The sequence below is a fragment of the Bombus flavifrons genome, chromosome 13, assembly GCF_040668555.2.
Source record: "Bombus flavifrons isolate JBK064 chromosome 13, iyBomFlav1_principal, whole genome shotgun sequence".
NCBI classification, from domain to species: Eukaryota; Metazoa; Arthropoda; class Insecta; order Hymenoptera; family Apidae; genus Bombus; species Bombus flavifrons.
Genome location: NC_138454.1, coordinates 7,969,124 through 7,993,646, shown reverse-complemented (window position 1 = coordinate 7,993,646; position 24,523 = coordinate 7,969,124). Strand labels below are relative to the sequence as shown.

General features: G+C 29.9%; 6 protein-coding genes and 1 long non-coding RNA gene across 18 annotated transcripts in view; 3 read left to right on the top strand and 4 right to left on the bottom strand.

The window, feature by feature from the left end:
- Positions 1-24,523, bottom strand: part of LOC138186346 (neurofilament heavy polypeptide-like) — a 57,300-nt gene that overhangs the window by 4,029 nt on the left and 28,748 nt on the right. The window lies entirely within an intron of this gene.
- On the bottom strand, positions 26-3,093 carry LOC138186353 (aprataxin and PNK-like factor). Of its 6 annotated transcripts, none has more exons than XM_069126172.1 (5): positions 2,969-3,093; positions 1,488-1,562; positions 1,217-1,402; positions 652-1,148; positions 26-590 (listed from the first exon to the last, which is right to left on the bottom strand). In XM_069126172.1, exons 1-5 carry the CDS (start codon positions 2,999-3,001, stop codon positions 251-253), a joined length of 1,131 nt encoding a protein of 376 aa, XP_068982273.1. In that variant the 5' UTR covers positions 3,002-3,093; the 3' UTR covers positions 26-250. The 6 variants fall into 6 exon arrangements, with proteins under 6 accessions (XP_068982273.1, XP_068982271.1, XP_068982272.1 ...); XM_069126170.1 differs by lacking the exon at positions 2,969-3,093 and adding an exon at positions 1,831-1,972; XM_069126171.1 differs by lacking the exon at positions 2,969-3,093 and adding an exon at positions 1,831-1,972 and having other exon boundaries at positions 1,217-1,396.
- Positions 1,773-2,170, top strand: LOC138186362 (uncharacterized). Its single transcript, XR_011174866.1, has 2 exons — positions 1,773-1,871; positions 1,954-2,170. It is a non-coding gene; the product is annotated as an uncharacterized LOC138186362 (long non-coding RNA).
- On the bottom strand, positions 3,177-10,511 carry LOC138186349 (WD repeat-containing protein 20). Of its 4 annotated transcripts, XM_069126162.1 has the most exons (6): positions 9,961-10,476; positions 9,140-9,322; positions 7,230-8,618; positions 5,630-5,785; positions 5,071-5,357; positions 3,177-3,312 (listed from the first exon to the last, which is right to left on the bottom strand). In XM_069126162.1, the coding sequence occupies exons 1-4, from the start codon at positions 10,228-10,230 to the stop codon at positions 5,783-5,785; spliced, it is 1,845 nt and encodes a 614-aa protein (XP_068982263.1). In that variant the 5' UTR covers positions 10,231-10,476; the 3' UTR covers positions 3,177-3,312; positions 5,071-5,357; positions 5,630-5,782. The 4 variants fall into 4 exon arrangements, with proteins under 4 accessions (XP_068982263.1, XP_068982262.1, XP_068982261.1 ...); XM_069126161.1 differs by lacking the exon at positions 5,630-5,785; XM_069126160.1 differs by lacking the exons at positions 3,177-3,312; positions 5,071-5,357; positions 5,630-5,785 and having other exon boundaries at positions 6,091-8,618; positions 9,961-10,340; positions 10,401-10,511.
- Positions 11,702-14,314, top strand: LOC138186347 (U3 small nucleolar RNA-associated protein 25 homolog). The gene has a single exon (XM_069126157.1). The coding sequence runs from the start codon at positions 12,035-12,037 to the stop codon at positions 14,312-14,314; it is 2,280 nt and encodes a 759-aa protein (XP_068982258.1). The 5' UTR covers positions 11,702-12,034.
- LOC138186352 (trp-interacting inaF-D) lies at positions 13,219-22,309 on the bottom strand. Of its 3 annotated transcripts, none has more exons than XM_069126168.1 (3): positions 19,956-20,216; positions 17,704-19,873; positions 13,219-15,025 (listed from the first exon to the last, which is right to left on the bottom strand). In XM_069126168.1, the coding sequence occupies exons 2-3, from the start codon at positions 18,833-18,835 to the stop codon at positions 14,802-14,804; spliced, it is 1,356 nt and encodes a 451-aa protein (XP_068982269.1). In that variant the 5' UTR covers positions 18,836-19,873; positions 19,956-20,216; the 3' UTR covers positions 13,219-14,801. The 3 variants fall into 3 exon arrangements, with proteins under 3 accessions (XP_068982269.1, XP_068982268.1, XP_068982270.1); XM_069126169.1 differs by lacking the exon at positions 13,219-15,025 and adding an exon at positions 20,289-22,309 and having other exon boundaries at positions 18,836-19,873; positions 19,956-20,217; XM_069126167.1 differs by lacking the exon at positions 19,956-20,216 and having other exon boundaries at positions 17,704-19,874.
- LOC138186356 (transmembrane protein 192) lies at positions 15,692-24,492 on the top strand. 2 transcript variants are annotated; one of them, XM_069126181.1, is made up of 4 exons: positions 15,692-16,300; positions 23,366-23,497; positions 23,587-23,983; positions 24,061-24,492. In XM_069126181.1, exons 2-4 carry the CDS (start codon positions 23,396-23,398, stop codon positions 24,303-24,305), a joined length of 744 nt encoding a protein of 247 aa, XP_068982282.1. In that variant the 5' UTR covers positions 15,692-16,300; positions 23,366-23,395; the 3' UTR covers positions 24,306-24,492. The 2 variants fall into 2 exon arrangements, with proteins under 2 accessions (XP_068982282.1, XP_068982281.1); XM_069126180.1 differs by lacking the exon at positions 15,692-16,300 and adding an exon at positions 22,813-23,113.

The following is a 24,523-nucleotide window of genomic DNA, read 5'->3' as shown; positions in this document are numbered from 1 at the left end:
GAAGTTAATGACAAATATTCCATAATTATTTTTAAGTAGTTTATTCAATATTGTTTTTATACATTTATAAATATAAATGAGATAATGTTTGTATCATTTTACTTAGTTATCAACTTTAACATTGTAAAAATGTTTGTAAAATATATCATTTCCATATTCTCATTTTTCTTATATTAACGTATATTTTTATATAGATATAAAGATTTTACGTCTATAGTCCTAGTCAGCTATATCACTTCCCAGCTTACTTTCAATTTTTATCAGAGTACATTTCATCATCATCTGAACTTTCATCATTGCTAGAAGGCTCATACTCAGATTCATCGATAGATTCCTCAGCAGACTCCTCTACGGATGAATCCTCCATTCCACTTATAGTATCCAAAGATTTTTGTATCTGTGTTCGTTTAGAATTCTGCTTCTTACGTTTATTAATTGCAATATTTGTACCAATATGTTTGAACTTCATTTTATGCTGAGGGTTTTTACGATAGCATTGAGTGCCATAGGGACATTCTTCTCTATTATCAGGTATATCATAATCAGAATCTTCAGGATGGCAAAATTTATCTCTATGCTGTGAATTTTTCCTGCCAAAGGATTTTTTCATGAAACACTTTATAATAAGAAAAAAAGAACATATAAAATTACCTATAACATTCCCCTCCATATTTGCATTTATCTCTTCTGAAAACATTTCCTGTTGCATTAGCAGATATTTTTAATCTGTGTACATTTTTTGAAACAGGGGATTGTATATCTTTTACCATCACTTTTTCATTGTCTTCGCTTATAGAGGGTAAATCTGAATTTTCTTTAAGGCCTAAAGTCTTTTCATGTACATAAGATTCACTATTCTCTTTATTCATATTTTGAACTTCATAAGCAGATCTCTCAATAGCAGATGACTGATCTATGTTGTGATGATCACATATTAATGTAGAATTTGCATTTTGTGTTTTACTTTCATTGTTATTATATGTTAAATTATCTTCGTTTATAACACTTTCTTCAACATTTACTTTATTTTCATCATGATCGTTATTTAGTATTTTATGCAATGCATTGCATGAAGAACGTGAATTATCTCCTTCTCCTGTACAGAGTCTTTTATCACGTACAGTATTAGAATCTACATCTTCATTAACCTATAATGGAATTATTAAGAAATGTCAGAAAATTAATTTCACTATCATTTAAGACATTAGTTTAATACTTTTCGTTTTAACGTATAGTCCTCATTATTTTCCATTTTATCAGGTACTGATATAATTTTAAACCAACATTTATCCGGTACCAGAGTACAAACATCTCCAGGTTTTACCGGTACTGTAACACCCAATTTAAGAAGTTGCCATCGCGACGATTCGATAGACTTCATATAACATGGTGCAACCTGATACTAGAAAATAATTCCTATAGGACACTAATAAATGGTGCATTTGATATATCTACAGCATTATAAATAATCACGAATTCCTTCTTACCGGTGTTATTGTCATTTCATTGTCAGATGTTAAATTTATTATTGCGGCATATTTTATAATTCGATCATCATCACACTGAAATACAAATTATGCACACTAAATTTTCACAGTTCACAGTAATTTTAGATTGAAAGGGTGCAAACGTTTTTAAATGTGGAGGGAATATATGAAAAAAAGCTTTCCCGTAATGAAACATACTCATCACGCATACATAAGAATGTGTACATATATATAAGATATAAGTACATAATACATCTACAATTTTGAAATAGATAATTGACAATTCAGAAATAATTCAAGATTATTTTATTATATTTTTCCTTTGCATAATTAACATACTTACTCCAGTTTCAACATTTCGGCCAATGATGTTATTACCTATTTGTAAGTCCATTTTTTGCACCACGTCGTTATCTACTCGAAGTATTTGTAATTTTTTCATTTCTTCTATTTATTATATTTACAGAAAATTTTCTGAATATATTATGTATAAAATTTTTCATATTGTAAAATCAGTTACAAAATAAAATTTTGTTACACTAGTAAAAACACGTTACACAAATGTTAAAAAAAGAAATGAAACCAGAAAAGGACAAATCGAACATAATCGTAGTCGGCTAAGCAGATAGCGTCATAAAAAGATGTATTTCCTGTAAACTTTTTACGAATCAAATAAAACTTAACTAACAACGGTTTTGGAAATAATAATATTCATAATATGTATCGGGTAAATATGTTAGAAAGAAAAGTACACGACGGTAATAACAATTAAATTTGTTTCATTTATAATTACAAAGAATGTACACTTTTATAAATAAATGAAGTAAAATGCGAAAAGAATTAAAAATTGAATACGATTTAATCGTAAAATTTAATCGTAAAACTGCGTTGAAAAATGTTTCATAGAAAAGTCAACAAATAGGAAAAGATCGGACATTTTTATGTGCATCTGTACGGATGTAATCAGCCAGACTAGTTAACCAGTTCGCAATAAAATATTCCTTTGTATCGTTGTATCAATTATTGTATTAATAGTAATATTATGCAAATTGCAACTACAGATTTCTTCGATATAAAGGAATCTTATTCACTTTACGAAACGAAAAATATCTTTGAATAATAGTAACTAATACTTGAAAAATAAAACTTTAAAATAGAGCAATTCAAGAAATATATTTATGGTCATCGAATGAAATAATTTTATAAGTTAACTAATAAATTCAATACTGCGATTTCTGGTCAGTACTAATCAAATAAAACATATTATTTATTATGGACTCGTTATTTAGTTTACAATGTAGGAACATTATAAATCTCCGATTCGGTAAATCAAATATAGTTTAATATTTAACAGGCCAGCCTTCGTTAGTTTTCGGCTTAATAACGCATACCGATATGAAGAAATGTTCGATCAACAGTATGAAAATTAATCATTCGCCTTAACACACGATATTAGCATAATTCTTACTTTCGTTACTTACAATTAGGTAATTAGTCAATGTCAGCATACGCATGTATCACAGTACACCTCGAAGAGCTTAAATGAAAAAGAGCAATGTTACATACATATTTATTGTTTATCAAAAAGTAGACGGTATCAAGCGTTATGTAGCTTTCAAATTTCAAGTAATACAACAAAAACCTGTCGATTCTTGCCTGGAATACCGACAATTATCACGAAAGCTGCGATGCTGTTATTATTGCAATAATACTTTTATGTTTATTGATTTAACATAAAAATATAGTTGTTATTGTTTTCTTTTGCACATGATATTAAAACATACCTTTCAAAACAGAATTACCTCTGTCTGTCCATTATTTTTATCTGCGTAAAAACAGAATTTATTAATATATACACAATACGCATTTATATCGAGAATAATTCATTTACTTATAACATAAAATATGAATATGCATGAAAATATCCTTGGAAATACTTTTAATAATTTTACAAAAAAGATTTCAGAAAAGGTATACTATCGCCAAGACCAGTGATTCTCAATGACTGAAGTATAAATTAAGTCTATAATATGTTTAACAATCATAAAATATTTATGACTATTTGAATGCATGCCATGACAGATATTATTGTCCAAGAAACACTGGTTCACACACAATTATCTAAATCATATAGTTTACTTATTAACTTTGTATGATAATGAATAAATACGTTTTATACAATTACGATTCTGTACTTCGTCTGCATCTCATCGCTAAATTAATAACATTTTGAAAGAAATGCCCATGATAGGTGAAAAAATGTGTCATCGTTTCCAAACTGTTTAAAAATTACAACAATACAAATCGTTTTTACATTTTGACGTTAATACTTTAACGTGTGTATATATATGTATATATATATATTTCTGTAATTATTTATTTTTATAAAGTAATAAATAGTATCGCCGTGTGGAATATGCAATATGAAATACTGTTTATCATTAGAATATTCAATAACTATTTGTTCATACATTTATAATTATTTGTTTACTGTGATAGACTTTCGTATCTGAGAACTATATAAAAATATTTATTTATTCGTTGTAAAAATGATTCATTGTTATGTTGTAATAACACATAAAATCTTTGTAAATAGAATTAAGAAATACAATACCTACTCACAACAAGTTGTTTCAAAGACTCCATGCAGAGTTATAATCAAATAGAAATTTAAAACAACTATTCTAACAATATACAGGTTACTTTTTTAGTCGGATTTTTAATTAATTATTTACGACCAATGCTTTGTAGCTCTCAGATATAAAGTCATCTTTTACACTTCGTTTTCAACTGATCGTACATCGACGATGCACTCATTATAGATTTTCAATAAAGCGAACAAGTTTCTTAGAAACATATTCGTGTAACCACATTATAGAACAAATAAAAATTTTCTTTATTTAGCTTACAATCTTATTAAGGCAATTTAGTTATCGATAACCCGACTATATTCCTGAACTGCATTAACAAGAAGTGAAACATAAAGAAGGAACATTATAACATATCTTTTCAGTAAATATTTCTTAAAGTTAACGATATAAAAAAATAATATTTGGTATAATTAAATTTAAAAAATGAAATAACATAAATTCTGTTTTACATATTATCTAATTCGATCTTTTCGTACATAATATTACTCAAGATAAAAACAATTAATCCCTAGTAACAATACGCAAATTAAAATACTTTATATGTACATATTGCTCTGACTGATTACAATAGTTGCACTGCTTGTTAATCTAAGCCACAAGAAGCTAACTATTTAAAATCATGTTTCTAAATAATTACAAGTAAATGTTGGTAATATAAAATTCTTTGACAATATACATAAGCATTTAGTATTAATACCATTCAATTAAAATTTATTTTCCTAAGCGGACCTTATTGGAATGATTTAGTACAGTATGTAAGATCAAACATACATATGTATACATATATACATGTACACACAATTTATTTATTACTTTCGCTGGGTTCTTTTATAAAATTTGTATAACATTATGAAATTTTAATATCTTCTCACGTTTAAAAAAAGAAAAAATTAAGAAGGAAGGGCAATTGGTATTCACTAGAAATAACTTACCAAATAAAAATGTATTTTTTAGCAATCAATTGTTAGATGCTCTTGGAATCACCCATTTTTCAAAGAATACTGGAATAATTTTCACTTGGCCATACATAATACAAGTGGCAATAGTGGATATATGGTTGAAACTGCATTTTTGAAGATTGCAACGTATGCATTAGTGGGACGTATTTTTCTTCGTGCTTTGAAGATGTGTTAATATCTGGTTCTGGCTATACTATGGTGCCTCCACCTTCCGTGGGACTGATCACGTGGAGAGCATTTCCAACCTGTCCTATTCCTGCCTGTAATTGAAAAATGCATAAAAATTTATTATCAAAAATAATTTTGGTTGTTTTTACAAAAATTCTGCAAATGTTGGAAGCATTTGGAACACAGATATAATTTTTATAAGTGCATTAAAGAACAGTGCAATAATAGCATAGAAGTATGATCAATGACAATTTAAAAATGCCTTAGCAAGGTACATACTACTACACGAGCATATAAAAAAATATAGTATACTACTTTGTTCAATCAAGCAATAAACAAGTTGGAAACAAATTATTATACGTACCATGCGATAAACTCTGGGAAGACTCATCCATGATTCTCTTGCATCAGCCAAAGCATGGTACAGAACATTAATCTTTCCAATCAAAGTAAAAAATTAATGTCCCAACGGCTTAAGAAACAAGCACAAGCATCTTCCGATAAAACTATAAGACTGTCACTATAAAAGAAGCAATGCATACTATATGAAAATTATCACAAAAATTTTAACTGGTTAAACCACTATAACATAAAGGAGCATAGGGTATTTTGATGATAGAAATGCTTTATGCATAACACCAGGAAACTGAATCTGACATTTTAAATTCTCATATTTCAGAATAAATTACAACTAATGGAATTAAAATAAATTATAAACATTTGTATAAACATATATATTTATATATGTATATCTGATTCAATTTTTCTTCTGGAGCTTCTGCATTGCATTTTGTATAAAACTCAAGCAGGAAGCAAGCAGCAATATTTCATTCAAAGTTTTGCTTTATTGTACAACGAGGCAATTCATTGTTTTCAACAAAGGATTAAATGTCACATCATTATAATCCAGGACAATAGTTTAACTAAATAATTCATTGTTTTTCTATCATTTGCTAAGCTAAGCTCATAACACTTTACAGGAAAGAAAGAAGGGTTTAAGGGGCCTGCCCTGTTACAAAATCTTATGGGGGCGCAAACAATATTATTCTCAATGATGGAAATCAAATATAAATATATTCTATTTATAATCATACTAATATATTCTTTTAATATTTATATTGAATATATTTTGACCAGATGATCATTAGGCACAAATATAAATGCTGGTTTACACTATGAATGAACTTTATATTATTTATATTTATGATTTCCTTAATTTCTGTTATTCAATTAATATCAAAATTTGATAGAATATTTTGAAAAATTTCCTTAGAAATTCATATTTTTCATAATTGAAAAAATTGAAAATATAAAGATTGAATGTGAAATCTTATATTTCATATATCATGCAATAAGAAAGGCTAGAAATTTTGTTAAAATAGAATATAGATTGATATATTAAATTTTTCCATTCATAGTATCATCCATCCATGTATTTCTGTAATTGATATACAATACAAACTAAAAAATATTGCTAAATCTTTAATGTATTCCAATGGCACCTTTCAATATAATGTATACTGCTTTGGATAAAATGTAAACTAGTATTTAATTTGTAAATATAAGACAAGAAATACATTCATTCTGAAATAAAAATTTTGCATATGTATGTATGATGCCACAAGAACAATGTTTATTACAATAATACTAAAGATAAAAAATAACAAAATCACCCTTTCGTATTTTTCACATTTAATAAAGTTATGTGGCCTAATATAATTCAACAATGACAACAGAAAAATTGTCCAAGGTATTATTGTGTTCAATAACAGTAATGATTTTAAGTTTTATCTCTATATACAAATCAGAATTCATTACTAAAAAATCCTACTTCACAAAATTGCAACAAAAATTGAAGATGGGTTACATCATAGATCGTTAGATCGCAGGGAATTAATGTTGGTGTAAGGATTGCTATGATGATGTGGCCTGTGCAGAGTGCTGCTGATGGTGAGAGGACCTACCATGTGACCAGGTCTTGCCCATGTATAGACATATCCATCTTGACATGCTGTTACGAAGCAATCTTCCCTAAACACTAATTCAGTCAATCTCTCGTGTGCCAACTTCTTGCACACTAGTGGTTCTAGCACTGGGCACTCATCAAACCTAGGGCACCAGGCAGTCCCTATCAACCTCATAGGATCATCCATCACAGAACTAACCTTTTTATTTGCACCTACTAAACTTCCACTGACACTGTTCAAATTACTATTTGTATTTAAGTTAGTAGTAGCTTTATCACCACTACTGTTCTGTATTATTGTGCTATTAGATGCACCACTACCTCTCATAGTGAGGCTAAAGTTCCTTTTATGATTATCACCCTTACGATCACCAAAACCAAGGCCTGCTAACCTTTGTGTCAAGGAATTTACAGTCGACACTGCTGTATTTGTACTCATGCTATTATTACTACTTTCATTATTACCACTCGCGTTTTCTTTGTAATTAACATTATTCAAATTATTATGTTTAGAATTGTTCAAATGATGATTCGTTGTTGAACCATTCCCACTGTTGACTGTTGATGTAGGAAGAGTACTAGAACCTGCTGTAGATGGCCTTTGTTTTGCACACATTGGTTGTCTCAACACATCTTCTGTAATATCCCACAAACACAACTGTGTATCTTGCGACACACTACCTAACCTGTAGCATGTACCACCTGACACTCTTAATTCTGAACCACAAGAGTTTCTGTTTGAATGAATTCCTTGCGATGTTGTAGACAAACGGTTGGCCTTCTCATGATAATGATTATGATTATTATGTGGTAATGTTTCATCATCTGAACCACTGAAGTCTGGGTCATGATCTTCATAAGATGTAGTATAAGGATCAAAAGCTACTACGCTTACCCAGCTATGATGACCTTGACCTCGGGCCACCACTCTTTTTTCATGAAAGCTCCAAATTGTCACAAGATCATCTTCACCGCCCACAACAACATATCTTCCATCTGGAGACCAACATACACATAAAAATCCACCAAAATAACTTCTAGCTGAACCCACTAACTCCATTGTATTATATTGAAATACTCGCAAAAATCCATCTTGGGAAACAACTGCTAAGTTTGAGCCACATGGGCTAAAGGCAAATTCATTTATACAACATCCTTCTGCACCTATTACCCATCTATATAATGGGTTTCTTGTGGATTTTGTTTTACAAGTATATATGGCATAACCATCCCCTGATTTAAAAGACTGATAGTTAGGGGCTGTAGTTCCACATAGAAGTTCTTCATTATATAAATATAGTTGCCCAGAACTGTGCGATACCAAGAAGAGATTGTTTGATCCAGGAACCCATTTTATACATGTTACTTTACTTTTGTCAATCAATCTCTGAAACATTAAAAGATATATATCTTTTTATTTATTGAACAAATAATAAGTATAATCTTAAAAAATGGGCTGTTGCAGCTATCTAATAAGTTAACAAAAAAAATTACATAATTACTGACTAAATTTATTTAGTTCCATCATAAAATCTAAATAAGACTTACAAAATTAAATATTACATATGAATAGTATTAAATATATGTTACTACAGCATAGAGTATTATGAATCATTAAACTATCATACTAACTAACATCTTTGTTTATCATGTTACAACAAGATAAGACATTCATGTCACAGAGATTGGATGAAGTGGTAACAACCTTTGTACAAACTTTTTAACAATAAAATATTATACAATCTATTTGTACCTATACACAATAAATGTATTCCCAGAATTTTAGGATTGTACCAGAAATATTTTACAATCTTCTTACATCTTCAAAAAATTTAGTTCAGTATGTATATTAAAGTATATTCATACATCTATATGATTTTCTATTTTTTAACATAACATATTACTTACATCTTCATTATATAATTTGCTGAGTTCCTTCTGTATTGGATCTATCAGTTGAATTTGACCTGTAGAAAAACCAACTAATAGCGGAGCACTATCTGCAGTTGCTGTTGTTTGATTAAAATTATGGCATGTTGGATTAGTTCCCTTATATAACTTCTTGTCCACTGGTTTATTTAAGTCCACAGCCTAAAATATTTTCATATAACATTGACTCATTGTAAATTTTAATAACATGTTAAAATTAAGATATTGTAAAAATATATTCTAATTAATAAATTTTATTTATTTTATTTGTCTATATAAGATCATCAATATTTCTCAGTTACATTTATTTGAAAGATATAAAATTTTATCAAAACTAATATTTCAAAAATATTAATTTCTTGCATCTGCGTATATCAAATATTTGCATTAGATTTACAAACATGGACTATAAAATTGTTAAATATACTAATATTTTGTCAATTAGTATATATGGTATGTATTAATAAAAAGTTTAGCTAGTAAGACCTGAAGGAAGGAAGAGAAAGATAGATAACATATATGTTATAATTTAAATGAAGTTAAATAAACAAGTTATCATTCTAAATAAAGTGACTGATGTATCTGTTGTTAAAATAATCATCTAATTAGAGATAAGTTTGATAAATATAAGTTTACATGCAGTAATATACAAAGTAAAAGGATTCTCTATGTTAGGTGTGGTAATAGTGCAAAGATGGAGTCTTGATATGCGTTTTCGAGGTTAGGTTTCAATGAATCCACGCTCAATTAGATCTAAATATAATAACAAATATAATAACTATGGGGGAAGTTTAGATTACCTTTTTAACTCCTCGATAGACATAAACATAAAGCTCCTTGCCAAAATTGAAACACATTCGGTCACCAAGTCCTTGTGTACCCGTAGGATCCGCTGGATCCGGTAAAGTTACGAAAGACACCCTAACGGATGCACTTCCTTGACCATTCGTGTAACCGACCCTATTTGGCCTTGAATACTCCGACAAAGTCATTAGTTTATAAGTTCCTTCCCGCGTGACAAACTGTGTTTTCAAGTCCTCCTTCCCTCCTCCATCCAACTGCACAGCCATCTTACCACCAGCGGTGCGACGGAGGAGCTCATCAGACACGAAAAAACCTGTGTTGGTTTCTACCTTTCTATACGTCTATCGATAATTTCTTCTTCGACAGCTTGTAAAAACTGTCAAACACCAACTATGCAGCTCCTTGTATTAAAAATCTTCCAAATATCAGAGCTTACCGGTTCTGCATGTAACCTTCGCTAAGGGCGCCCCAAGTTCTATATCGAAACTGCCCGTCGTGCATTTATGATCCGCAGCTCATACTCTCAACCTCGTATAGGATAATTCCGTCCCCACCATACCCCTGATACTCCCTTTACCTCCATGTGATAAGCAATGTGTAACGTAAAAATGAATTCGTATATATTAAATAAGCAGCTTAATAAAGAAATTTCAAATATTTATTGTCGTAAACATTCAAGTACTTAAAATACAGATTTCAAATAAGAAAAGAAAAAATACATTTACGCATATTCTATTGAAAATATTAATAATGTTGTGTGTTTGTGTGTGATATTTTCAATATATTTTTAATGATATTAAAACAATAGAATTATACAGAATAATTTATAAAATAATAATATGACGTAATACCTAATACAATTGGATGTCTTATACCGTCTATCAAAATATCTATAATTATTCTGGATATTTTTAAATCTTTATAATTCAACGTTGCAATGAAGAAATTAAATAAAATTACAGAATGCACGGCACTGTTAGCGCCGTGTTATTACTGCGCGCGCAGCATTGCCTGAATTCGTTGGTTCTGACAGCCTGTCAGGGACCGGATATTTTGTAAACAACCGAGCGAAGGGTTAATTAATTTTACCCACTTTTTTCCACTTCCTCTGTTTCTTTGCCGGTTTAGCTTATCAAGAACACATATTCAATTATCATGGACTACTTTGTACTACAGATATTAATCATGACCCAGATAACCAGTAATAAAAAGATGCTATGAGTATTTCCCTAATATGATAAGCTAATATTCATTTATATTATCATATTATGAATTCAAAAATCGTATATATTATTAATTTTTCACAATTTGACATGTGACAAATTTTTAGATTCCTGATTCGTATAATTGTAGATAAGAAAAATAAAGATTACAAAATTCAATCAGGCATGATAATTTCATCTAAATTATTAGTCACGTGATCTAGATCCAGAGAATTTGCTTCAAGTTTCTTCCGATTTTCCGAATGGTAATTCTAAATAAATTCAAATTCTGGTACGTATATTATTTTATGCATATACAAGTATTATTTGATAATATTTTGCTTAAAAACAACGGTTATAATTATGTACTACATATAATAATTAGTATATGTAGAATTACTTATCTTTGTAATTTGTAAAATATTTATAGCTAATTATAATAATATAATATACAATAATATTGGGAAACATATACATACACATTAGATACACATAAGAATGACAAAATATTGTTTTATTTTGAATATTGATATTTCTCCTATAGTACATACTTACAATATTGTAATAAGTGTTTCTCTAAATGAATAAATGATATAAAATCGTGATCGTGTATAATTAAAAATTGTAATACTAATATATTTTATTATAAATTAAAATCTTATGTACTTGTTTTCTTTCTAATATATATTATGTTTTGATTTAGTTATATAATTTACATAATTATGAATATACATATTCATAACTCGAAACATAAATACATATTCGTACATTCAAAACTCATCGACAAAGACACGTGGGTGAATTTTATTTCATAACTTTTTTTTTATTATTATGGATTGTTAATTAATGTACATAACATTTGATTATAATGGCACGTGGTAAAAGATCAAATCGCGGTGGGAAAAGGAAATTTCACCGATCCGATGATCGGCCGAAACCCAAAAAAAGTAAATTTAACCTAAAAGAGGCTTCGTATGTCAAAGATCGTGACATTAAAAATAAGGAAATCGAGAAACGTAGGCAAATGTTGGAAGAAGAAAAGTTACAACAACGAGACATAGAAAGTGACAATTCTGGTGATGAACAAGAGAATCCATTGCAAAATTTATTATCCTCTTTTGTGAACACAACTAGTTTACAAATTACTGCTATTGAATCTAATTCAGAAAGTGATGATTTTAGTGATAAGGATGACGTTGAGGAGAGTAATGAAATTAGAGACAAGCTAACAATGGAATCTAACGATATGGATGAGGAGGCAGATTTACCAAGTGACAGTGATGAAATAAAAATAAAAGACGCTGACGAAGAAGATCCTGAAACTACCCAAGAAGATGCTGGTTATTTGAAGGATCCATTCTCAATTCATCTTCATGATGATTTAAGCGATAAACTTTATGAAGCAGTTTCTAATGTCCCACAAACTGTAGAAACACAAAAGATAATATGGCCTGTTTTAGGCAATCTTACATGTCAAATACCAAAAATTTTAGATGATGCTAAAGACACAATGAAAGAATCTAACATTTCTGTTTTAGAATATAAACAATTTGCTAAGTGTGGCACTGTTCCTCAATTAATTGATAATATAAATTGGGATAAATTATATGTCAAGTCTCAAATTCATGGTAATCTTACTCAAGCAAATTATTCAAATACAAAGGATAATGTGAATACAACTCCATCACCTATGACTCCTTTACAAAGGGAGCTATTTTCAATAATAAATAATTATCAAGATTTATACTATCCTGAAAGGACTTTTTCTAATGCGGATCAAATAAGATTTGTGTATTGCTTACATATAATTAATCATGTGTTGAAAACACGAACAAAGATATTGCACCATAATGCAAAGATAACAAAATCAAAATGTACAAACATGACAGAAATCCCAGATGAATATAGAGATCAAGGTTTAGTGAGACCAAAAATTTTAATAATTGTTCCTTTTAGGCATTCGTGTCTAAAAATTGTTGAATTATTGATATCTATTTTAATTGGAGAAGATAAAGGTGGTTCTGTAATAAATAAGACAAGATTTATGGAAGATTTTAGTGGCAATGAATTAGCAATGTCAAAAAAAAATCCAAAACCTGAAGATTATGAACTAACATTTCAAGGAAATACAGATGATACTTTTAAAATAGGAATTGCTATTACAAAAAAGACTTTAAAATTATATTCAGAGTTTTACTCCTCCGACATAATAATTTCATCTCTACTAGGTTTAAGAATATTAATAGGTGCAGAAGGTGAAGCAGATAGAGATTATGATTTCTTAGCATCAGTAGAATTATTGATTCTTGATCAAGCAGAATTGTTTTTAATGCAAAACTGGGATCATATGATACATATATTAAATCATTTGCATTTACAACCAAAAGATTCTCATGGAACAGATTTTTCTAGAGTAAGAAGTTGGTGTGTGAATGGATGGACTAAATACTATAGACAGACGTTAATATTTTCAAGTATTCATGTGCCTGAAATTTATGGAATATTTAATAAGAAATGTTACAATTATGCAGGGAAAGTAAAAATAATAAATCCTATTTCTCCTGGATCTATTTGTCAAGTAGCTGTACAAATTCCACAAGTGTTTCATAGATTTGACACTTCAAGTCATTCTCAAGCCTTGGAATATAGAATGGAGTTCTTTACAACAAAGATACTTCCTCAGTATAAAGATAGAATTATGAATCATACATTGATTTTTATACCATCTTACTTTGATTTTGTGAAATTACGGAATTATTTTAAAAAAGAAGAATATAGTTTTGTACAAATTTGTGAATATTCTAAAGATGCAAAAGTGGCAAGAGCAAGAGACATGTTCTTCCATAGTGATGCACATTTTCTCCTATATTCAGAAAGATTTCATTTTTTCCGTAGAATAAGAGTAAAAGGTATAAGGCATATTATATTTTACGCACCACCAATCTTTCCTCAGTTTTACGTAGAAATGTGTAACTTAATGCAGGAAGCTAATCAAAATCCACGTTCAGGTTCTGGAAGTAATATGACAATTACTATTTTATATTGCAAATATGATATTATGCAGCTTTCTGCAATTGTAGGAGCTGAAAGGGCAAATAAAATGTTTGGATCAGAAAAATCCATCCACATGCTTATGACTGGTGAATAGGAAATAAAAAGTACGTCAAATTCCTTTATATAATAGCATCGGTATCGGATGTTATCGATATTGTGACTGTTAATATTATTAAATATGTAAAAATGTATCATTAACGTTTGTAGTTCGTATTATTATTAACAGGAAACATTTTTATCTTCATCGTTTTGTTTAATTTCTTTATTATATTACTATACGATTTTTAAATGTATTGAAATAAATACAATCTTAATTACAATTATCCAAACGATTTTGTTCAGAGAATTATTTTTACGTACCAATAGTATAATTCCGCAATATTACGATTATTTCAGCAAAGAAACATAATTTGATCTAAAAAGTATTCGTTTAGCATTTTACAATTATTTGGATGTAAAGATTATTAAATTGTTTTTGACGTTATTAACTAAATAATTGTTATATAAGCATTATAACAAATCTAAAAGTTTTGACAGTAAAATCTAATTCTTCTTTTAATTACTTTTAATATTCTAACATACTAATTAATGTTAGAATGCATTTTGGTAGATATTTCTTTGGTTTCTGTACTTAGACTAGTTTGTAAATCCTCGAGTGTTGTTAGCGAGGGAGCAGTCGATGATTCAGCAATCTCTGTTAAGATAGTTAATAAATCCTTCTGTCGTGGAGTGGTTATGATTTCTGACATACTTCGTTCACTCGCTATGGTCGTTAATTTTGTCGTCATTTTTTCTGTTTGCGTATCTGAAAAAAGAAAAAGTAATTTTAGTTTTATCGCATCTAAATTAGCATTTACAACGATCAGCGATTTCAAGATAATGAATTCCGTATTGATAAATCATGACAAGAGTATAATTACACGATATATTTACACGATAATTGGCTAGTTCATAATTCGAACAAGAAATCGGTTTTTAAAGTTTTTAAAACGAATAGATAACATCGCAGCGATTGGAGGATTTGAAATCTGTTTTTATCGTTCATAATAGAGCGATTGGTGATATAATTTGATAATTATATATTACCACATTCTGATTTTGTACTTGTCTTGGTAGGGACGTCTTTCGGATCCCACAAGAAAGTATAATACAATGATAGCAGGATAGCTGCCATGCTAACAAATATAACATAGGCAACTACCGTCAATACTCGTACCAACTTTTGTTTATGTTTTGGTTCGTAGAGCTTGTCTTTCCTTTCGTCTCCTGCAAATCGAATTTCATTGCCTGCTGGTTTATGTTCGCGATTTCCCAATGTACGACTAATGCTTGCCATTACGTTTTGAGCGCTCATTTTGCGCGGCAACTGCATTCTCGACGTGCTGATGTTTCAAAGAAATCCGTTTTATTCAATTTTCGATTGTAAGGTTTCGATTAAGTTCATAAATGAGTTTTATGTTCCAGTTTTGATATAAAATTTCAATATAACATTATAACATTTTAGTTTCTATAATATTAAGTCATCGTACAAAAATCGTAATTGTAATCATAGTAATTCGATGTGAGGTTTCGAGGGAAATATCGAGGAAAACATTGTTTTCATCGAATGTTACGTATTTATAACTTGCTTGATCATTAATATTTATGAACGCCCAGTAAACTTTATAAGTTTATTACTGTAAGCTTTGTAGCTTAAATATATCTTATGTTGAAGACTGTTACGCAGAATGCTTTTGCGTTCGACAGGTTACGTACATATGTTTGGTCGAATGTTTTCTACCATTTACCACCAATGTTTCTGTAATCCTCGCGTTATCAATATGAATTCGAATCCACTGTTGTTGATTTTCGAATTCCCAATTTGGTAGACAGTTTGGTTTACTGATAGGGCGTTCCCGAGAGAATACTGCGAGTATCGGGAACAGTGGTAGGGAAGTGCTTAAACTTCACGATAATTTGTCAAGAGGGAGATAAATTTTCGAGAATGTAATATATAGAGGGTTTATATTGACGTTTTCATTATTCTACAACTATTTCTGTCTCCTGACTATTGGATCAACGTTTCTCACAGATACAGCTGGTAAGACACACTCGTCCAATGATATGTATCAACGAGTTTTCACTGCGCAAGTCTCAGAATCTTGACTCATTGTGCTTCGTTCTGCAAACTCCAAGGGCTGCTCAATTTTGCGGAATTCATCGTGGAAAATGCCCTTAAACCGTATAATGGACACCGTCTCATTGTATTTCCAAAATTTATCCACTAAAAACTATCTCGTATGTTTTTCGATAAATATACGTGCTTAACATATTATATATCGATTGAATCATTGTTTCTGTTTATGATTAGAGTAACATTTTGATTTTTTTATTTCAAGCCTTTTTTTAAGTAAAAAAATTCTAAGGTTATAATGTTTAACGCCAGAAACAATAATAATCTCTCCGTTTCATTCATATTATATAAAATAAGTTATATACCGAATTAAAAGAATGTTCATTAAAACATAGGTATAAGTACTACATCGATTTCGAATTGAAGTGCTTCTGTAGAAGTGACAAAGAAATGATTAAAAATGTTACATAATCATTTTACGTAAGACTGAGTTTATGTATTGCTTCAAAGTTAATACTTGCACGTACAGGTCACGCAAAACAGGATACATTGTCGTTCCATACAGGATGCTATTTACGTAAACGTAATCATTCCAATGGATATAATTCGAAAGTTACAAGTGTCAAGAATAGAAGCTGCTAATACAAGAGCCCATAAACTTTAGTAAAAGCTGATAGGGTTTTCATTTCGAGAGTAAAGTGACTTTTACGACATTCTCGTTTTACATAAGAGGCGCGCCTTTATTTTAATAGCATTTAGTAGCATTGTTCTTCGATCTCGGATAAAGATAGTACGATAGGTAATCATTATTCAATGGATATTTCATATATTTGAGAAGAAATAAAAAAGGAAAAAAAAGGAGTGGATATATCTTTTCTTTAGTTTGATTCGCGTATACCTTCATTTAAATATTATACTTCAGCATGTTACTTGAGAGGATGAAATAAAATAAAGTTGTTTAAATCAAATAAAGATTAAACAAGTTTGTTCATAGGAGTAGTAAGATTTTTGTACTGATGCAACGTTAAAGAAGCCATAATGGATCGACCTGACCCTGTTCTGGTCATTACGTGAACAATACAGATAATCATCGTAGGTCAATTCACCGACTATCTTCTTTCTAAGGTTTTAATCATGACTTTTCATTGGAGTTATGTATATGAAATATTTTTATGCTTTGCCTTTACTGAAATATAATTGTATATACCTAACTACGTACGCGTGTAAAAAATATATTTGTACAAAAAATAAATGATGATCACGTTCATCGCTTAAATGAACGACAAAATATGTGTAATGCCGCACATTTAAAAAGCTGACTTACAGGTGAGTAAAGTGAAAAAAAATCAAATTATAGAAAATTTATTTACCTTTGAAGTTCAACGCAATGTTTGCCAGTTTTCCAGGTAATTTGTTGGACTGTTCAGGATATTCTAGACGATTTTCAAGTTCCAAATTACGAGAAGAATCTAGAGTTGTTTGTTTATTTAAATTAATTGCTTGTTTTAGATTGTTGATATTATACGCACGATCTTCTCTACTATTTTGGATATCGAAATTTTCTTTATTATTTATCGCCATAATTGTCATTGTAGTATCTATAAATCTTCCATTGGACAAATGTATTTCAGGATATTGGGGCGTTTTAACTTCCACACTTTTTTTATTAAACGTTTCAGCTTTCGATTTAAAGCTTGATAGAACATTATTTTTGTCTTCGTTTCGATTGGTAACTGTATTTTTCGTAAAATTGTGATTTAATGGAAAAATATCTTGAGATGATTCAGAATAGTTTCTGGTATTTGTAAAATGATCATTATTCGTTTCATTTCCAAAAATAGTCGAAGACTCCAGTATGTGGAATGTACCATTATTACCGAACATACGATTCGTAATTTTAGATGAATCTTTTGTACCTCTTCCATTTAATTTTCTTGTTAAGTTCAACGTCTTTTCTTCTTCGAATGAAGTATAATTAAAAAAATTAGATGTCCCATTTTCTCGAGAGGAATCTTGAACAAAAGAGTTCGGATTATTGATTCTATTTTTCCAAGATTCAATTAAAGAATTTTGTAATAGAAACAAAGATTCGTTTAATTTTTCACGATGCTCTTTTACATGATCGTAATTATTGACAGGTTTTTCTATGTCAGCACTACGACCCAAGAACAAAACATTCGTAGCATTAGAGTATTGTGCGGGTTTGTTGGGGTCATCTTGCACAGTCATTTTATCGCCTTGTAAGTATTGTACTTCAGGTTCGGAAGATAATTGAACTGGTCTTCGTATAAGCCTTGGATTAGGTGGTTCCCAAAGAAATAAATAATACGCACTTAAGACAATGGCTACGAAACTTACAGAGAACATGTAAGCCATCACAGTGACTAATCGTATTATTTTCTTGGTCCTTCGATTTTCATAGATATCCGTCTCCTTTCTCGAGCTTTCACCACCGCCAGCTCCTTCTTGAGGAGCCCCATCACTGTTTTCTTCCTTGCTCATCGTAATTTGAATTTTATTTGTATTATTCTATTAAACTCTGATTGAGAACTTATACTTCCCAATGGATTTCTATCAGTTTTATATCCATTTCCCTAATTTTTCTTTTTATCTCCATTTTAGTTACAATTCTTCTTGCGTATCGTTGCCATCTTGTAGAAATATAAATTTACATTTCACAATAATTGTGGAAAAAAGTTCACCGAATCAAACACATGTGCAACCAAACAAAAACGTATTAGATCTTCCGTTAGTACTTTATATTTTTCATTAATTTTTAATATTTGATTTTAAGTACGTGAACGTAGACTCTGTAGCCGGTGTTTATTTTTCAACATATGCGAATTATTTGATATTTTACTCTTACATCTTCTACTAAGGTGGAAATGAGAAAAGGAAGACAATGTATCGTAGGACGCGCTTCGGTAGCGAAAGCACGTAAGACTGCAGTTCTGAATAAGCGTTCGTAGAAAAGCACCTTCCTTCGCCACGTGTTCGAATCACGCGCAAGCGTTCTTAAGTCGGTACGTATTGTACACGAGATTATTTTTTGCTTACAATTTATTAAACCCCTGTTCGGTATTTCAGTAGTATCTAAAGATATTTTTATTGTAGTACGATGAACTTTATATTTGATCAACATTTCCAAATATTTGTAAACTTAGATTTTGGATCATCCCAACTTTCATCATCCCAAACGGTAATGTCATCTTGCATTAACAGAGTTTGAGAGAATTCAGGATCCTCTTGTTCATTTTTCGAAACTTCTTCCTTGTTTTGTTCGGATTGTAGCACTGATTTTTCTATTACTACTGTTTCTGACGATTTTGACTTTTTGTTTGTCCATGTATACATCAACCTTTCTTTTTCTTCTATTTGATCGTGTGAAGTATTTTTACTGCAACGCGAAAATGATTGTTTCATATTACTACAGTTACATATTTCTAAAGAAGTATTTACAGCAACTGAATTTTTTTTAAACTGGTTGTTTTCAAAAGTTTTCACGCTACAAGCATCATCTCCAAGTTGCTTCGAAGGATTCTAAAAACGTTTTAAACTTTGTAATTAGATTAAATGCGGTTTATAACTATGATTATTTATGCAGGATAGAGAATTATTATACCTCAGGAAGCGAATTTGATCGCGACGATAAATTATGTGAATTCGATTCTCGAAATTGTCGAGAGTTTTCGTTGATTCGAGGATTTGCTACATACGATAAATTTGGGACACATTGCTGATTGCTCAAAATTGTAAAAATTTGCGTCAACAAGTCGTTTGAACCTTCGGAGCAAGGTATTGGAATTGTCGTTTGAATACTCTGTCGAGCAATCAATGAATTTAATGCCGGCATCAATGCCGGAGCATAAAGTAATACCGCAAGTCTGTCAAAAAGGAACCAAAATATGAAAAAAAACCAAAACTTTCATTTCTTATTTTAATGTTTATCCCATACCTCAACAATTGAATGGTAAAACTATTGGGATCTAACAAAGGATTCCACGTAGGAGATTGCACCATAGGAGTGTAAGCGGTATGAACGTTGCTACGTGGAGTTGGTATTTTCTTATGTATTTCTTTTTTCTGTCTCTGGATCATACGCGTAAATTGTCTGGATGAATCGCTTGTACAATGTGTTCCTTCATAGGATAACTTCTTCGCATGATTGTTCCAATAGCTGCGATTGCCTTGAGGTGTTTGGACACGAATATCAAAATTATCTTTTCGATGAACATCCGTATTTTCGAAAAATTTAGTTCTTTTGAACGTACACTTTTCTTCGCAATTGGTATTTTGTGGCTGACAATGAAATGTAGATTGATCGGAAATATCGCTGTTAAACTTTGATCCCATTATAGGTCGAAATTCTGGTGTATATACAGCAGGTTTAGTCTGCGTATGATCTTCATGTTTAACATCGAAGTCAGTATAGTAGGACGTTTCCGGCTCATGTTTCTTGTCGAAGCTTTGGCATACTTCCATCGACGCCTTTATACATCGTTGATAATTATATTAGTTCCGAATCGTTTATAAAATAAAATGATATATTTTGTAACATTTAATTAACTTTAACGCGATAAAGAACCTGTTATACGATCTTAATACCTTTCGTGTTTCAGGGGGACCGAAATGTTTCCACGATTTACCAAAAATGATTTTCGAATGATCAGAATCACATTTATCTACAGCTTTATGAATCTCACTATTTGTCTATAAAGAGATATATTAGTAACATAATATTTCAAATTATTAAAATTTTTATATATCTCGATACGCATACTTTAGAATTTGTTGTTTTGTATCTCGACGAATCAATCAATTGAGTCGAATCCTGTGGAAGTATCATAGCAATATTGTGCATCGAACAAACTGCTGTTGAATTGTTAATTAGTATCCTTGATTGAAACGAGGTGCTATCAGGCTCTTTTATAGGATAAATATCATTCTGTAAATTCTGAAAGAACATACAAGTGCAAACAATCATGTTTCAAATTGTTGATTTTTAGACGAATACCTGTGAAGATTTTCTGTATTTCTTCCAATCTGGATCATCAAAGGTTTCATTAATTGAATCTTTATCTTTTTTCATAGTGTGACGTTTCCTTCGTGATGAAACGTTAATTTGTTCTTGATTCTTTTTGTACTGATTTCTTGGAAGAGTTCCAAAAAAGTGTCCGTACTTTCTAAGGGAACGATGTTTCCAATTTACATCTGTTTGCGACTTTAGAAGAATGAAATTAAATATGAACGAAAGAATATTAAGTTCAAAAAATTAGTAAAATGGTAGATGATGAAAATACCGATTGATGTACGGCATTGGTATTTCGTGTTATTATAGGGATTAATGTTTTCATTCTTGTTAATTCTCTTTCCATAATTAGATATCTTTCTTTCATTTGTCTGATATATTCCAATAAATATCGATTAGGTATATTCTCAGTATTACTAAAGCATAATTAACAAGTTATTTTATGTTTCCTCTTGACAATTCATTTCACTTAAGGAATTCAATTTCTTGTTTGTACTAACGTTCGGAAACATAAATTATTCGGCTGGCCATGGTCATTATCTTCGAGAAGAATAAAATTTAAATCAAACAAGAATCCGTCGTTCCTTAAAGATGGTATATTTACTAATTCATTAAATGATATCCCATGTCCTTGATTTGCAGAAAGTCGTCGAATAAATTCATTATGTCTTTGATTGCGTTGATTATCCATAAGTTCCAAAAATATTTGTCGTCCAAACATACTTATTAATTTTGTGTAAAGAAATTCACAACAAATTTAGACGAATGTGTACTATAATTACAATTATTTTGTATAATCTTTCATATAGGTTGTGTTTTCCATTGTATGTTCATCTTTTTTTGGGGGGGGGGGATAGAATAAATTCTATTTGAGAAACTTGAATATCGATTTAAAATTGAGTCGTTACTTTTGTCGTTATATTTGTACTTTTGTTCATTCTATAAAATCAACAAATTGACACTTGTGTCTAACACAGTGTTTTACACAATGTCTACTTTAACACAAATGTATATGACATTTAACGAAATGATAGTACATATGTATGAAGATTTATTCTCCGTATTTTTAAAATAAAGTTTGACGTTTCCTGTGTATATTTGTTCAGTATCTTCTGATTAATGTTAGCATGCATATAGAAATTTAGTATTCCGTATTTATTACCTGTTACTAGCGATTGTTTTATCACACCTTATTTTTACAAACTTTGTTTAACATTTTTTCGTTCGTATATTACTTTTCTATTTATTATTATTGTATCTATCTCCAATTTTGTATTTGAAAATAAACTAACATATTTATTAAAGAGGCGCTTATTAATATAAGTACACTTTGTAAGCACAAGGTTATTATTATGTTAAATAATGTAAATCATAATTTTTGTCAATTCATTTTTTGATGTTTGTTATATCCACACGTATAACTCTTGCCAAGTTTCACGTATATCGTATGTATATGTACTATAGTAGGCATTTTGATCTTACGTTTTACGTTACATGTTGCAACTATGATTTGTTGTACGTAGATTGAACGATACTTTGTAGAACCTGAATGATTTGTAGCATGTATCATTTTACGACTTAAGGAATTCCGAGCGTGTTTGTTCGGAAAACGTGCTATATATGATTAACGTTGTAAACAGAGATGTTGGTTTAGTCCTGGTAATGAAAGGTATATGTAATTTCCTTGTTTTGTATCATCTTTTTATGGTGGAATGGTCAGTCTTAACAGAGATTTAAATACGTCAGGCAGTGTGAGTATAATAGAAATTATATCACCCATTATATTATTATCTTGTATTCGTTTTTACTGGTATTAATATAATATAAACATAACCTCTTTGTTTATAATCCTTTGCCATTCATGTTTTGACTTATATAATTTATATTATATTAACATCATAATTATAATAAATACTACAGACCTCCTCAAAATGTGATTCTCATACATATTGTACTAAAAATTTATTGAATGAAGCAGTTACTTATAAATATGCATTTATTAGGGAGCTGTATTTTTTGATTCGCCTTATAACATGGAAGAAGAAGACCCTCATCTACAAATATTAACTTCTGAAGAAGTATATTTTAAAAAATTGGATACTATACCAATTGTGTCTGTTTCCCTTATATTTAGTGTAAGTGGCAACTTCTTTGAATTATTTAGAAGATTATATAAAAGAAATTGTTTGTCATGCAAATACTATGTGTTTATTTCAAATTTTAGGTGTTTCTAGAAATTATTGGGATTATATTTATATCTGTGTGGCCTGAAGAAAAAAATAAATGTGATACATATTTTATATACTTGTATCTTCACTGTGCATACTGGCTGATAATTATGTTGACAGATCATTTTGTAAAAGCAAAACATCATAAACTCCGTATTTATGGGTACCTTGATTTTTATCGATCAACATATCAGCAGATAAGGACACCTCTTTTCATAGCGTCATTATGGATAACGTGTTATCTATTATTAGCTGTAATTTTGCATCACACGCATAAAGTTAATTACGAACAATACTGTCATGCTTCAGAATGGTTCACTCCTCTAAATTACATAGTATTGTTGACCACAGTAGAACTTACAATTATTATATCAGTTTATATACATTACATTAGTAAGTATATGAAAAATTATTGAAGAATTTATAATATATAGGAAGTTGTAAGGATATAAACATTGTTTTTCTTACAGGAAAAGTTTCGCGATTCAATCGATTACGTCCTCCAGCTGATGTTACTAGAGAAGAATGGACATCTTCTTTTACTCAAGATACATATGCAGGTAGCAGTGAAGTAGGTTGCTATCATAGGAGATCTAATTTGGAAGAATTGCTTGAAATGCAGGCTGATTTAATAAGATATTTAAGAGATCGTAATGATAAATTCGGTCATGCAATAATGTTGTTCGCAGCTCAACGTAGTTTGCCTGAAACATAGGGTTGTGCCCTATATAAAATACAAGCTTAAGGTAAAGCTTTCTCATTTTTATTCGAGGACTATAATTGAAAGAAAGAAACATCTTTATATTTTATGAAATTCAACTTGTTTTTATTGTTGATATCTCTTTGTTAGTTCTATCATTATATATACAATATATAAAGAATACACTAATTTTTAATAGCAATCATAACCCGTTACATTTTTACTTGTATCTA